This window comes from Struthio camelus, chromosome 6 (genome assembly GCF_040807025.1).
Source record: "Struthio camelus isolate bStrCam1 chromosome 6, bStrCam1.hap1, whole genome shotgun sequence".
Lineage (NCBI taxonomy): Eukaryota > Metazoa > Chordata > Aves > Struthioniformes > Struthionidae > Struthio > Struthio camelus.
In genome coordinates, this window is record NC_090947.1 from 38646492 (window position 1) to 38662891 (window position 16400).

At 37.6% G+C, this 16400-nt stretch overlaps 1 protein-coding gene across 4 annotated transcripts in view; it reads left to right on the forward strand.

The window, feature by feature from the left end:
• Window positions 1-89: 89 nt before the first annotated feature.
• The window catches only part of RAB3GAP1 (RAB3 GTPase activating protein catalytic subunit 1), a 29133-nt gene continuing 12822 nt past the window's right edge, over window positions 90-16400 (forward strand). For 2 of the 4 annotated variants that reach the window (XM_068949215.1, XM_068949217.1), the window contains exons 1-13: window positions 92-152; window positions 262-317; window positions 1580-1655; window positions 2985-3117; window positions 5646-5716; window positions 7328-7447; window positions 8115-8280; window positions 9164-9263; window positions 11922-12003; window positions 13013-13081; window positions 13875-13948; window positions 14713-14805; window positions 15879-16048. In XM_068949215.1, coding sequence (XP_068805316.1) covers window positions 5688-5716; window positions 7328-7447; window positions 8115-8280; window positions 9164-9263; window positions 11922-12003; window positions 13013-13081; window positions 13875-13948; window positions 14713-14805; window positions 15879-16048 — 903 coding nt within the window. In that variant the 5' untranslated portion in view covers window positions 92-152; window positions 262-317; window positions 1580-1655; window positions 2985-3117; window positions 5646-5687. Of the gene's footprint in view, window positions 153-261; window positions 318-1579; window positions 1656-2984; window positions 3118-5645; window positions 5725-7327; window positions 7448-8114; window positions 8281-9163; window positions 9264-11921; window positions 12004-13012; window positions 13082-13874; window positions 13949-14712; window positions 14806-15878; window positions 16049-16400 lie in introns of all 4 variants that reach the window. The other 2 variants (XM_068949214.1, XM_068949213.1) reach the window with 2 other exon arrangements.

The following is a 16400-nucleotide window of genomic DNA, read 5'->3' on the forward strand; positions in this document are numbered from 1 at the left end:
AACGGCCGGCTGGCGCGAGGCGGCAGCGGGCGGCGCCCACGGCCGGGCGGACCTCGCCCGGCGCCGCCTTCCCGCCTTCCCCTGCGCGCGCGGGGGGAGGGCGGCGGCGGCGGCGGCGGCGGCGGCGGCGCAAGATGGCGGCGGACAGCGAAGTGAGTTTCTCCCCTTCTCCCTCCCCTGCTCTCCCACCGCCCCCTCCCCGCGGACCGCCCCGCGCTCGGCCTCCCCGCTCAACGGTCTTCTCCCGCTCTCTCCCCGCAGCCCGAGTCGGAGGTGTTCGAGATCACCGACTTCACCACCGCCTCCGAGTGGGAGAGGTAGGCGCCGCCGCCGCCGGCCCCGCGGACCGGCCGTCGCGGAGGGGGGGGAGGCGGTGGCCGCCCGCGCCCTCCCCCCCCCCCCCCGCCAACGGCCGCTGCGAGGGTCTTGTCAGGCCGCCTGTGAGGGCAGCGGCCGGGTTTAGCTTGCGGAAGGTTAGGGTAAACCTCTGGGAGGCTTATATGCCTCTTTAAATTTTTTTTTTTTCCTTACCGTAACTTCCTAATGTCATGTGGCATGTCACGTGCGAAGGCATTTACAAGTTAGCTAAAGATATACAAGAATATCTAAGAATGCGCTTGCGTTTTTCCTATTACATATACGTATGGTTTTGTTTGTTTTAATGCTTTTTCCTGTGGCGATGTCTGTGACAGAAGGAGACGAAGGTTCCAAGCGCTAGGTTTCTTACACAGAATTTGGTTTATAATCCTGTATTTGCGTTGCTTTGCCTGTGGAGAATGAGGCAGAAGTCTCTTGTGCTAAAACTGATAGGCTACAAAACCGGCGGTGGGGGTGGGGGGAGGGAAGAGGTGGAGATTCTGTGTTACTCCAAGCTTGCTCATAGCAGTCAAGAAAAAGCACTAGCACCTGAAATGCGGACACAGAAGTCCAACTTTGTGTAAGGACGTAGCTGTTCTGTGTTGGTTACTGCTTTAAGTATTTGACTAACTTTATACTTTGGATTGTGCTTCATGCAGGCCTTTATAGTTTTATTTGGAAAGCAATGTTGCAGGTAAAGTTCGCTTTACTGTATCTGACAGTAAACAGGCTTTTATTAGAGTTAATCGTGCCTTTTAAATAAGATTTCCATTACTTAAAAATATACATTTTGAGTCAGTCACACCAGAGTTGTCCATAAATACTGCATGGTTTGGTAGATTGCGTTCTGCCACCTATGGATACGACACAGAGCCTTTTATTTGCGTTACTGAATATTGCTTAGGTGTCTTCACTGAATGGAAGCTGTCAAGCTACAGAGCTGAAACATTTATGTGCGGACTGCTTACTGTTGGTTTGAGTTCACTGTGAGGTGTGTATTAAAACCTCCTGAATTCAGCACAAGAGAGACTAGTAACAGGAAATATGGGTCGGTCTTGTTACAAATTGCTGCTTTTGTATAGGCATTTTAAAAATGAGTTAGGTAATACTTGTTTTTCGGAAATTCCATAGTAGGACAACATACTGCGTGCTTTTAGGGAGCCGAATTATGAGGTGGGCTTAGTGTTTAGGAAATATTAATGCCTTCTCCCCTCCCTGCTAGGTTTATTTCAAGAATAGAAGAAGTATTGAATGACTGGAAACTTATTGGGATTTCTTCAGGCAAACCTCTAGAAAAGGTCAGTTACTGCTTCTGAGTTTTCTTTTAGAATTGGAATTAGTAACTTGTAATGCACACGTATATACTTAAACTTATCCTTTGGACTGCCATTTTCTTAAGTGTGGTAGAAAATGGTTTGCTTTGGGGAATTTCACTTATAAAAATGAATATGTGGCCAAAAATTGTTGTAAATTAGTTATTGGTGAGTTGTCTGCCAACCTGTCAATTTTCCTGGTAAAGGTGGATCTTCATCTAGAGTCTAGTATTTTTTTTTTTTTTTTATTTCCCAGTTATGAGTCTGGAAACATGGTTGAAGCTGTTTGAGATTCTCAAGGAATTTCTTTTCTCTTGTCCCCTTGCCTTTGTCACGCCTCGTGCTTGTGGTTGAGGTTTGCATAGTATTACTTCTGACTCAGTACATTTCATCGATCAGAAGGATTCTTTTCAAAGTGTAATTAGAGTCTTTGTAGTGTTTCTTCAGTCACATACACCACATGGGAAATTACTGAGCTCTTTGCATACAAGTGCAGATAAATTCAGCTGCTCTGGATTGAATGGCTGCTGTGTTTCCAAAGGGAGTTTTGTGATCCTTAATTTTAGTCAGCATACAACGTGTTCAGGATTAAACTTCACTTGTCTAGTGAAATAGTTTTCAACCTTAGCTGTCAGTGTACTCCTACATGTCTTGTTTTCTAGGCCAGCCCTCCCTTCTTGATTTCTGGTGAGAGGACACCCTTTACAAATCAAAGAATTCTGCAGGTTGTTTTATTTTAGTAGCAGCTGTACAATTCTGTACAGTGATGTGACTTTTTCATATATGTTTTCCTATCTCGTATTTCTGTTTAAAAATTAGTTACCCTTCAGACACACAGGTTTTGCAAATAATAGATACAAAGTCATGTATCAATGAGATCAGATTCGCGGTAAATATTAAAAGAAATATTTGCATAGAATGGTAGGTATGGATAGGGTCCCAGTTGGGAAGCTTCTGTGTTTGGACAAAGTTGGCAGTGCATACTCTTAAGATCCATAAAAGGAAATATGGATCCCTCTTGATTGCCATATAGTTATGAAGACTTCTAGGGGAGATATCAGGTCCTTGAAATGAACATGCTTATTGGGAACGTGGATTTCGGCATTCAGCTAACTTTATGAAGAGTTTTGAGCATTATCTTTTTAAATTGAAGCATACTTAGCTATTTAGAATAAAACTTCAGAAGCAAGATAAAAAAAAAAAGATGGATAAATGTTATGAATCACGTGGGCAATATATTTTTTTTTAAGGGTCATGAAAGTTAGCTTAAATATCTGTGATCAAATAGTATTTTTTTCCTACCTGTTTATGCAGGGGGTATATACCACAGGAGCATGGGAAGAGAAATCAGATGAAATTTCATTTGCAGATTTCAAATTCTCAGTTACCCATCATTATCTTGCACAAGAACCCAGTGACAAAGATGGGAAAGAAGAATTGGTAGAAGGTAGGTGGTATGTCCAAAATGTGTGATAAGTTTCTTAATCATGTGATAAAGGATAATTTGGAGTGTTGAATTTACAGTGCGTTAATTTGATTCTCCTAGAAATTTTTGGAGGTTTTCAGAATGCTGTCTTAAACTGTCAGCTGCATATCTTGCTGTGTTTGAAATATTAGGAATCTGTATCTTCTGTTTAATATTTTAAATTGTTTCTACTCAAATAATACATACAAAGTTTTTGATTATTTTTGCTTGTTTTGTTTTAATCATTGCAGTAGGTTCCTGGAGATCCTTTCATCAGTCTCAGTTTAGAAAAATAGAAAATAACAAATAATTGGTTTGCAGAGTCCTGGAAACTTTTTGTAATTGATGTCATATAAAATTAACAGGTCTCTCAAGTCTTTGGATAGTAAAAGTAATCTATGAGCACTTACTCCTCCGTTCATAGTTGCACATTAGCAAAATAAAACATGTTCCCTTCAGTTTTGAAGGGAAACTTACTAAGATTAACTATGTCTTTAACTTTGCTACCATAGTTAGTTTTTATTTCTTCATTTTTTTTTTTTAATCTTGGTTCTAAAAAGGGAATGGGAGGCAGAGGGAATCTCTTGAATTACTCAAAGTAAGGATCATATATCCATAGTTTTTATGCAAGCAGCCTCCTCCCAGCAAACCAGTGCACCGTTCAATATTTATTAACAGCATCAGCAAGCCTATGATGAAGTACAGAATTCACCTACCTGTTGCTGTTAATTTGCAGACTGTTCACTGAACTTGATTTTTATAAAACTCATAGTTTGACTTCCCTTTTCAAGAAAAGGGAGTATGCTGTGCTGACTTAAACTAGGGATGTTGGGGGTCTGATGGGGGTGATCTGACATTTTTGCCTTTCACGTTCAACAAATTCACGTTCAACAAATTGCTAACATTAAGTGAACTGTGTTACATTGCTGTAATATCACACTTGGTGCATAGATACAAGTTTAGAAAAAGTTAACCTGTTGCTGTTTAGGGTACTTTTTCAGTTTCAGACATGCAGATATGCAGTCAGGATATGCTTACGTTACAGTACTTCCTGACAAGTAATGATAGATAACGTAGGATTTTATTCCTAGGAATATTACTGTATTGTCTACGAATTTCTATAGCGGTAGTGTCCTCTATTGCTTTGATACCTAACCAGCGTCCGTTTACAGTTCTGTGTTAAGGCTAGATGTTTTTCTTTTTCCTGAAATGCTTAGCAAATCCTCCTAAGGAAAGAAAATGATATTTGTGTGCTTCCCCCTTCCCCCCCCCCCCCGCCCCAATTCAATGTTTATCTTCCTGCACCTATGAGAAATCCACAATGCCTTTTATTTTGTATCATCTGCTTGCTGTTCTGAGAAACCAGAAAGCATACGAGAGTAGCTTTAGTTTTCCCAGTATTCTGATTCTTGTGTAGGACTCTCAAAGGTACGACTGTGAGCTGGATGCTTTTTTGTACTTCTGAAAATTTACACTTTTGGCTTAGCAATTCATAAGTGATCATGGTGCATTCATGCAAATCACAACTATCTGTAGCATATGATGGCTTCTGGCAAATTAAGTGGCATCTTTTGTTGGATATATTGCCTTTTAGTTTAATGTTCAGTTTTTATTATTGTTGTTAGTGCTTATACTCTGTGATGATTAATGTTTTATATTTAGGCTCATGGTCGCGAAATAGTGTTTCTTCAAAAATGCAAGATCCTGCAGTACTATCTTCTTGTATATCATCCTTTAGCTTCTAAAAATGTTCACATCCTTGAACACCTCCAAGCAGTGATTTGCAACACGTTTTAGATTAGGCTTCCTGGCTGCCTTCCCCTCCAAATATGCACATGTCCCCTTGGACCTTGAGAAATATTTGTGAGGGATAGGCATGCTTTCCAAGATGCAATTGTGTTCTTGTGTTTTGCCTTCTTGCTGCTTTCCTGTGGCAGTGCTTTCTCGGGTATGCTGAGTTAATAGGCTTATGGAGCTTATTAAATTATTTTACTCTTTCGCTTTCTGATGTAGCTGGCTCACTTATTGGGATAAAAAATGGAATTTTTGTATTCTTCTGGTTTTGCTGGAATATATTGCAAATTAACTCCTATTTCTTTCTGGAGACCTCGTGGCTGTGTGTGATAGATTTCAGAAGAATGATGTTTTGAGTAGGGGAGATATCCTCTTCAGTCCTGAAGGATATACTGTTGAATGGAGGGAAAACTGGAAGAGGTAGCAGCTGGAAGTTACTTTCTGGTTGTTGTAGCAGGCATATATTTTGCTCTGCTTCTTTTAATGCCAGGAGAGTAAACTGAGAGGATAATTCGGTTGACCAAAGAATACTTCAAAATTATTTCAATATTACCTATATATTAAAATGTAGGAAATATATATAAAAAACTTATTTGAAATCTTCTAAAAGAAGATAAAGCTAGTTAAAACTTTTTTTTTTGCTTTAATTTAAGAAAAACTTCTGCAAATCTGCTGAATGGGCTTTGATGCTCTTACGTATCATGTTTTTTTCACAGATGCCCTTCCTCTGCCTATGCAGGACTTGCTGTGTATGAACAATGACTTTCCTCCTAGAGCTCATTGTCTGGTAAGATGGTATGTATGCCTACTGTCTGTCTTAATATGAGAAAGCATAGCAGTGTAAAAATCTTTCGTACTGGCAAAATATATATTTTTTACGTCAGGAGTTAAAGCTTAAATAAAATGATTCTTTGTATTTGAAACATTGGGTTAAAGTGTAGATTAGCTAATGACAGAATTAAAAATGAAGCTGAAAAATTTGGATATGTAAAGCTTTCGAGTAGCATCAGGCATAATGTTTTGTACTTACACTAAAGAGAATTTTAATTATTTTCCATAGTAATGGTACTTTAAAAAATGTATATATTACAGAAAAAAAGTCTTTGAAAAATGCCATCTTAAAGCTTGTGATATGCTTGTGATAATTGGTCATTCTGAAAAACTGCTCGGATGTTTACATGATTAAATGCAGACAGTCAATATATCAGTGAATTTTTTTTTTAGTCTGGAAGCTGTATGAGCATATCAGCATGATGCTGAGACTGAACTAATGTGCCCTACTTGAGATACAGGTTAGAAGCAGTGCATTAACTGACCTTTTAGCAGGATTATCTGCTTAGTTCAGTAGCTGTAGTAAAACAGAATCTGTTCAAAGGAGTTTTCTTCAAAACAGAGCGAAGCATACCTTATTTCTAATAGGAATATTTTTGAAGAAAATATCAGTGAAATAAGAAAGGTATTTTGTTTGCACGTATTCTCAATCTTAAACCCTCAAATTGTACAGGTTTTTGTAATATAATAGCACTATTTCCGTTGTACTTCCTATATCAGGTCTCTCGTTTTTTTAAAAGAGTTAATTATTTATTTCACAGCTTGCTCAGGGGTCTTCCGGTCAGTCTGAGTTGAAGTACTTTGACTTGCTAAGTCTCCACTATTGGAAACCTACTGTTTGAAAAAGGAAATAAGGTTGAACCAGCTGCTTTAGGACTTACAAATTATTGTCTCGACCTCTTGATGTTATTTGTTCCAGACTCTTCAAATTGTTCGCTAGAGTACCTTGTTCTTTAATAGTCTTATGTCACTTACTGGAATGGGTTTGAGTTCATTCATGCATGCATTAACAGTATTTTCAGCTTCTGTTCTGTCATTGTTATTAAAAGCAGTTTTCTGAAACTTGTCACTTAGGATCTCAAGTTATCCACAGGTATCTTCAATCATTAAAATTTATATTTGCTTTTCACTGTATCTTTTTGCTAGACAGTGCTCTAGCGTTCTCACAGAAGGGCTTGTTTCATGTGAATGTTCTTGCTTGGCATCTTACCCTCTCAAGAAATGAGGGCAACCCCCCCCCCCCCTTCCCCCCCCCCATAGTGGGTTTATCTTTCCATTCCTTTTGCAGAATATTTTGTCTGAAGAAACCCAGGACTGATGGACCTGGAAGTCTTCACATGACTTTGAATAATGTGTTTGAATGCTGTTAAATGTCCTTAGTTTGTGATTTAAGAATCTGCAGTACTCTATGCCCAGTCAGTTCCTGACCTCTCTTGAAAGATGTCAAAATAACTGATTCCACAATCTGTTGCTGACAGTTTGGTTATTCATTTATACTATTTTTAAAAACTCTATGTTTCAGCTGATTTGCTGGAAAACAGAAATGTATGCCTTTCTTTTTCTCAAGGTATGGCTTACGTGAATTTGTGGTTATTGCTCCAGCTGTAAATAATGAAGCAGTTCTTAGTGAATCCAAGTGTAACCTTCTGCTGAGTTCCGTTTCCATTGCATTGGGGAACACTGGTTGGTAGGTGAAAGCATAAACCATTTTTTAATGTGTCCAGATACGACTTTCTAATGCTAATACAAATTATTGTGAGAAAAAGTATTAACTTGTTAGCAAAGTATAATCTAAATTTGCTGTATGTGCACCATAATGTTGTTAGAGAAAAATTTTTGTCTTAAAAATCTTCCCATGGAAACTTTTGACTCAGTATGTTGTTTATGTTCACTGTTACTTAAAAGCCTCAAAGGCTTTTAAAAGCTCATATAATCTGTTAGAATAGCTAGTGTGCAGAATATGGGGACACGTGTGCGCACACACACGCACGCACACACGCACGCACACACACCTCCCCCCCCCATCAAACATGACTACTTCTGTATGTGTGATAAATGCAAGTTTCTGAATTTTCTGAAGAAATGTCTTATCTTCAGTTATTTGATTTTCAGTTATTCATAGGGCTTTATTTATGACATGGTCTGTTATGCATGCCATTTAATGGTGGAGTTAACAGTATCTGTTGTGACTGCCATTAAGTATTTTAAAGTGTTCCACTAAATGAAAAATTCTGCTTTATGACAATGTTTTTGTACATCTGTTAACAGATATGAAATTACATCAAAACATGTAAGTAGTTTTAAAGCCTGCAAGACAGTATAACACTTTAATCTGAAATACTAATGTTTTATAGTCAGGTACCACTCTTTGTGCAAATACATCATAAATGGCGACGAATGTATGTTGGAGAATGTCAAGGTCCAGGAGTTCGAACCGACTTTGAAATGGTTCATCTTCGCAAAGTGCCAAATCAGTATACTCATTTATCAGGTTTACTGGATATCTTCAAATCCAAGATTGTAAGTGTATTTGTGTGCATATAACTAGTATTTAGAATAATTATTTTATTACCTGTTTGCCGTTAGATGGACTTCTGACGCCTAGAGACTTTTTTTTTTTTTTTTTTTTTTTTAAAGGATGAGGCTCACACTGCTGATATCAACAAAGACTTTTTCCAGATACTGGCATTTCTTATCTGACAATAAATAGCGAAAATCAACATGAGTTTTATTACTCAGTTTGATCACATTTTTCCTTCTTCGTTTTCCATCAGCATGTGATAGAATGTCTTAGTCTGCTTGTAACAACACTGTCTTCCTCCCTCCCAGAAAAAAACCTGGTTGCTGCTTAACAGGAGAGGGAAAGGACAGGGTGGATTTTTATTCTGATAATTTATAGCTCCTGCTGTAGATAATTAGAGATAAATATATAAAAAAATGTAATTGATAATTAAATAATTCAATTTACCTATATTTAGGTAAATTTAAGGGTGAAGAACAACATGATTGAAATCTGAAGGGTCTGAATGAACTTTCTTTTTACAGAGTGGTATGGCTGACTGCAACTAGTATTGATAATCAGCAATCTCACCCAAAAGCTGAAAATAATAATTAAAAAAATCCTTAATGAAAACCTAACACATTTTGGATCAGAGTTGCCTGTAAGTTACCAGTGAAGGGGAACGTGTAAATATCTCATGGACTTCAGCAGAATAGGCTTAATTTTATGTGCAAGGGTCTTGCTGAGCTAATAGAGTTTTCTTAGTAATTCTTAGAGTGTGGCAGTTTTGAGAAGAACAGTTCTAAAGCAAGCTATTGTAACTAAGATCTGGTCAAGCCCTAATATTGTTCTTCAGGATGTACTATTTAAATTGAAATCTTTCCTATACTGTTTGTTTTCAAGGGATGTCCGCTAACACCCCTGCCTCCAGTTAGCATGGCCATTCGGCTTACGTATGTGCTTCAAGACTGGCAGCAGTATTTCTGGCCCCAGCAGCCACCAGGTGGGAGATTTCTGTCCTCAAAATAACTTGACTTAAGGTTAGTGGTGAATGCTGAGGGAAATGTTTATGTATCTTGCCGGAGGAATTACAAATTCTGCGTTACTACAGAAGCCTTGTGTTAAACTGAATGCCTTTCTGCTCCCTGTGATAAGCTAGCAGCTTGAAAGCTGTCCCTTTATCATGTCTGTGACTGATGCTTGGGATAGGTGTTTTGGTTAGGACTACGTCTAGAAACATGCTTTGTTATTAGTGTTCAGAGATGATATACCGGTAGTGATACCTGTAAAGCTGTAGTATCTGTTTGGAGAGAAATTGATGCCTGTCTGTGGATCTGTAAGGAATTCTGCCCTAAGCTCCATAGTGAAACCATGTCAGATTCAGGTTTTCGTAGGTAATAGTCCTTTGCAGAAGTATTGGTCAATTACTTCAGTGCAATAGCTGTTTTTTAATACTTCACTATTTCCCTGTACTAGTGGTGGGGGAGTGAGAAAGGACTGTGTAAACTACAAAAATCCAAAACTTCACCTCAGGTGAGGTTCACGTAATCCGAAGTAAGCCAAATATTTTTTTCATGGAGGAAAAATTGTTGTTCAAGCTTTTTATTATAGTAGCCTTTTATGGTAGTCTAGGGGGAGAAAGAAGTTACAGTCATAAATTTACAAAGTCTGGTGTATGTGCTTTAACTTTACACAACAATGATGCTGTTTATAAAGAACTAAGTTGATTTGCCCACTTGGTAGTCTCACAGTGAACTGTCGCATGCTTGTTTGGTTGTAACACCCTTTCTCCTTTAGGTGTTAAGGATTTAACAGTCCTATTTATGCATAGGTAGCATGAGGGAATGAATTATAAGCTTACGTTTCAAGGTTGAACAAATCAGTAGGAAAATGGTAAACGTTAGTTCCATCTTAACATATACTTTTATTAGTGATTTGGTACTTCAGGCGCAAGATGGAGTAATTAAAACGCCCAAGTTCTATTCCTGGCTCGGTAGTCAGTTTACATAACAAGATAAAGGTATTTAAGGCACGCTTACAGACCCTGTATGACCTTGGTCTGGATACCTAATTGTTTGGCTTTCATTTGCAGAGACTTCTCAGAAGACATCTTTTTGATTAGCATAAGAAAATTTCTATTACATTCGATCCTGTGTGTTTTACGTGTTAGGAGTGTTGAAAACGCTTAATGTATGAAAGTGTTTAATGGGTCTTGCTCTGCAGGGGCAGAGAAAATCAGTGCCTTTGTAAGTGGTCATTTCTCTTTGTTGGTAAACCAGGTTTACTTATAGAATTTGGGAGGCTAGTTCTACGTTTTTTTTTTTTCCCCTGCAGATAAACTGTTTGCATTAATAGATGGGTGTAATAAATACTTTCTGTAGTCTCTATGTCTTGCTGCAGTTCTTCACTAAGTCAGGATCCTTGTTTCAAATGAATGAGTTGTGGTACTCTGACCATGTCTCTTGACTTGAGCAGTTTGGGTAGATGTTTGTTTTTTCTTTGTTTATTTGAAGATTCCTGTTAGGGGAGCTGGAGGAGCTTAGTGTATGGCAGAAACTGAAGATGGACAATATCATTTTTATAGCTGTTGCTTCACTCACTTGTAGTTTTATGTTAATTGTGAATAACTAGCCTGGGACTTCACCCTCAAACACTCAATTAGCTCTTCTCAAATAAAAAAAGAGAATTTAAATAAGTCTTTCATATCCTCTCTGAAGAATTAAGTTGGAGAACTGAGGTACTGGAAGAGATGAAGTATTGGTATAAATTAATTATATCAGTTACTTTGTATGTAAACAGCTTGCCAGTTGCACTTAAAATTGAGGCTGAAATATTATAATGGCATTATTATAATGATGTTATAGTATGTTATACCCATTTAAACTTCAGCTTAGTAAAGACTGTATGTTAATAGTTTGTATTTTAAAAGATGTAGAATGGGGAGTGGATGAGGATGCTGGGAGAAGTCTTTAGAGCCTTAGGTTTGCAAGGAATGCCCCAAGTCACTGGGTCAAGTCTTTTGCTATTGCAGGCGACGCATCATATGTTTCTTTTAATAGAATCCATCAAGCTGCCTTTTAAAAGTAGTTAGTGGTTTTTTTTTTTTTTTTTTTTTTTTTTTTTGTACCTGCAGAGTTGCTCTTCCGGAGTCTCCCTTCTCTGCTTGGAACTAATTTCCTGCCTAAATCTTTTTATGGCCAATTTATACTCCCTGTTCTTGTGCCAACACTGAGTCTTTTAGGTTACCTTCATAGCTATCATCTATTCCTGCTGTCTATTGTTTTATTATATGTAGCACAAGAGGTGTGTCCTGTCTGTTCATCTTTTTGTTAGACCGAATAAGTTCTTTAATGGTAAACTAACTCAAACTAGAGTAGATTTTACTAGGCTATAAAGAGAATAACCTTCCTTTAACATGGCTGATGCAGAATTGTGTCTGGGTTTTTGAATGTTCAGTTACATGGTTGCTTCCCTGTTTCTGCTGGAACAATTATTTTGGCTATGTGCTAGGATTGCTTTTTCGTAGCTCTGTCGCCTTAGCTTGTTCAGCTATTCTCTGATCAGCTTATGCACTACAGTCTTTTTACTATGAAGTTAAAACGATATGCTTCTTAAAGTATCTCTTAAGTTTTGTATGGAAAATGCGTTGATCTTTCTTCAGATATAGATGCTCTAGTTGGAGGAGAAGTTGGAGGCCTTGAATTTGGGAAGTTACCGTTTGGTGCCTGTGAGGATCCGATTAGGTAAGATAAGAGTTCAAAAAACTGAATTTTATAACTTGCCTAATGGAGGACTTAAAGGTATGTTATTTTAAATCTTAGCTTTGTCTGCCTGTCACCTACTATGTTGATAACGGAAGGTTTCATAATTTGAGTATATAAAACGTATCGGCAAAAAGCAATATTCTAATAGCAAATAATGCTACCGTTCACAAAATTGTGTTTTGATGTTCAGAATTTTAGCTTATAAAATGCTTCACCATAAACTTTGTGTTCTGTTCATCTGAAGCCATTATGCTGAAATATACCTTAACTGGAGATAAAGTTTTAAAATGATGTGCCTTTATTCAAGGATTGGACTTGCTCTCTTCTTTTTATTGTGACATTTGTAGAAGACTTAAATTGAGAGGTTCTGTAAACTGAATTATTATAATACCTCTTATATCCTCTTCTGAAAACCCTGTCACCACTTGGCAAATCCGAGAAGCGCTTAATGCGTTAGACAATGTTAAATGTTGTAGGCAATTTTTGAAAGCTTATTGTTCTTTCCTGTGTACTTGAATACCTAGAATGTGGTGCCCAATCTCTCCTTTTGTGGAGAGGAGTTACGAAAGGATCCTGTATGCTGGATACCAGTAAAGTTTAGTGCCATGCTGTAGAATAACTAGTAAAATGTCTTCAGCAAAAAGAAGCTCATTGAAAACATGCAGATTTCCTTAAGTTCTTGTTAGAGAAATATGTTTCAGTCATCCACTTTCTCCAAAATCCTCTCCCCTGAAAGAAAAAAACCCTACCCTGAAGAAAGACACCTTGCTTCAAAATCTGACAAAAGTGTATGAGTTTGAAGTAAAGATTGTCTAGATAGCAATGTGTTTTTGATAACCTTAGAGTTTGATTCTGTGGTTCATGTGACTTAGCTGCCAAATACATAGTGGGAATTAAAATGGACTGCTAGTATGACTTTCAAAATCTTAACTGCAACGGAGAGCACATTTTTAGTAGCGCTCAGAAGTTTAAATCTCATTTGTTTCAGTGAGCTCCATTTAGCTACCACATGGCCTCACCTAACGGAAGGTATAATCGTCGACAACGATGTTTATTCGTAAGTATTTTATCTGAATTGTAAATAGCTAGAAATCTACTTTCTTCATTTGTTAACTGTCCTACTTAAGTGACATCTAGAACTTAAAGGATTTGTTTGTAAGGGAACCTGCTTTGAGGAGTGCTGAGGTCAGTTGATAGAACGTCTAATTTGGGAAGGCTTCTTCTTCAGAAATGAAGCTTCTTCAGAAGAAGCTTCTTCAGAAATGCATTTCTGTGTGAGCCAACGCTATCATATCGTGATCTCAACGTGGAACACGTGCCACCATCTTTGGGCATATGCTCAGGCTAAACTTAGGAGTTTTGTGTATTGCATATTTCTTGACAAAGATGGTAGCAAAAGATAGACTGGGGAAAGCAAAAAGAATTCACTGATTGCTGTCCCTCCCCCAAAGAGTGTCATCCATACTTTCTGCTATGCTTCCTAAAGATGATGAACAGTGTGTACTGATCTCTGAAAATTTAAAAGAAAAAAAATTGTAGTTGTTGTCTTATTAATGCAGAAATGAGTTTGTAACATTAATGAAAATTAGGAGGACAATTTTACTTTAAATATTTAACTTGGAGTTGTTCTTGTGTGTTTCTTATGTATGTACGTGAAATGGGGACTCCTGCTTACCTTTGAGAATACTGTTTGTCATATTCTTCTGTATAATGTGACCTATGTTATGACTTTTAGCCTAGCTAGCTATGACAGTCCAGTTATTAAGAATTTGATACTCATCTCTTTCATCCTCTCATCATCAGTATTTTATTTTATTTGTCCCTGTCACTTTTTATTTTATTTTTTTAAGTGACCTTGATCCTATCCAAGCACCCCAGTGGTCTGTGAGAGTCAGAAAAGCAGATAATCCTCAGTGTCTGTTGGGTAAGACAGCAGAATTCTTTATCTTCTCTTATGGCTCTTAAGCTGTCAAGATGTGAAGTTAGGGTTGAATGGTTGATTACCTGATGACCTCTCTGTCCTGATGCCCCTCATTTCTTTGTCTGAGTGGACTATATTTTGGGTCTCTTTTTTCAAGAACATAAGATTTGCAAACCTTTTATTGTTGGTTATACTATATCTATGTACCATCAGCTTCAGCGATCTACCTCACTAGGTTCCAGAGAATATGCAATTATTCTGTGTGGCTCTATAAAGAACTACACTTCCTAAAATCTTAAGATACTATTCAAGCCTTTCTACCTATATCTATTTCCTTAGTTGAACCTTCCTTAGTTCCACCTATCCGTGACGGTCACGGAAGGTGTATAGGCCTGGAGAGCTGTACTGTTCTCAGTCCTGGTCTTCTAGCTTGTGGGGAAAAAGGGCTTCAAAATTAAGAAACCACAACATACTGGTGAGGTTTCAACTCACAGTGAGGGAAGAAGTGGGTTACACTGCATGAAGAACTGTGCTCTGTAGGGGTGGCTGATAGTTCTCTAGCTGTGCACTTTCCTAAGCTTTAATTATGTGGTTTAGGATGTTGGGGCTTCAGAGCAAATTATCATGTTCTTTCAGATTAAAAGATGAAATGACTGGCCCATTTGCTGTCCCTTAAGAATCACTTTGTGGGTTAGCTTATTGTCCAGATAGTCGTTTAGTTGAACGGTTTAGATTTAATAGTGATTTATAAATTTGATTTCTCTCAGGTGATTTTCTTACCGAGTTCTTCAAGCTTTGTCGTCGGAAGGAGTCAACTGATGAGATACTTGGAAGGTCTGCATTTGAAGAAGATGGAAAAGGTAGAAACTAGAGTTTTACCAACTGGCATTATTTGATTTTTAGTTGTTCCACAATTATTTTACCTTCCTCATCTCTACTGTCTTGTATTCCTGACTTCAGTTTGATCGTTACTCTGTAACTGTTACTCCTAGGCACTTTCTGGAACTGTCAGTGCCGCATAGTAGCGTTTCTCAAGAATTCTATGCGTAGCTTGGCTCCCAAAGTCCCAGAGGAAAATTTTTTTTTCTTATTTGTTCTCTATTGGAAAGTGAGACTTTTTAATTTGATATGTGTTGTACTTAGTTGATTTTGTGGAAACAGATTTTTTTTCTTTTTGGTCTGTATTATTTTCTGTGGTTTTGTATGTTTTTGCAATTCTTTTTCTGCTTTTTGAAGTACTGTATTGTTCCTCTTTTAACAGCTTGTTTGAAGAGTCTAATCTATTCTAGTCTCCTCTCCAATTTAAGGGATTATCTTGTTCCTACCAGATGAGGAAGAAAAGTGTAATACAGCTAAACCCTAAATTATCTGACCAACAGGTTTATCTCCCCTAGTTTTAACAATGTCAGTGCATTTTATAAGAGCGTTACAAAGCTCACCAACAACACTTTTGAACGGAGACATTCACCTGAGGTGTCTAAAGCGTAACAGTGCTTAGACCATATAAGGTTCTAGACAGTGATTAATGCTAATCTAAAACTCTAGTGTACACTACTTTAACAAGCTTCACTATCTAGAATATATTTGTGGGTATTAATGTATAAACAGGACTTAAACTCTGGCTTCTCCTTAGGCTTATTGCTGATAGGCTGCCTATCATTGTTTTGAAGTATGCAGTACTTGCAGTAGGTGGCAGGCATTAGCTACAGCCAGCCCAATCTAGTCTTCATTCGGCGAAATAAATCAAGGCTCGTTTGTGACTGTTTAATGACCTGATTCTGCTATTTATCTTTGTTGCTAAGAACAGTGAATATCAGGTATGGAACCTGATGTAGCTCAGGTTAACAGGGTTTTAAGAATCAGTACAAAACAAGTAGTCTGAATATGAGTGCCAAACTTCTTAAAAAGATGATATCGTTTTTTCATTTTATAGAGGTTGCTGATATTACCCATGCTTTGTCGAAACTCACAGAGCCGGCACCAGTCCCAATCCATAAACTATCTGTGACAAATATGGTTCACAGTGCAAAGAAAAAAATTCGCAAACACAGAGGGGTAGATGAGTCGCCTTTAAATAATGAAGTTCTGAATACTATTCTTCTGGTAAGTGAGCTGTTGTCTATGCACATTATATTCACATAAAGCATATTTCATGCTTTCACTAATGCCTTTTTTATAATTCATAGTCTGATACTGCAGCCTAGTGGAATTATAAGTTTCTGATTGATGCAAAACAAGTAGCTTCCGTTATTTGAATTGCGTTGATCAGCTGCTTGAAATAAGAACCTAGATTATATTGTATAGACGTCTAACAAATAGATTTAAAATGAATTCTGAACTCCGTTAACATTTATAGTGACTCCTGGTCTATAACCAGCGATAGCTTTGTGGAGAAGGAGGCGAAAAGCAGAAAAAAATACGTAAGGTTTTTTTTGTTTGTTTGTTTCTTTCTTTC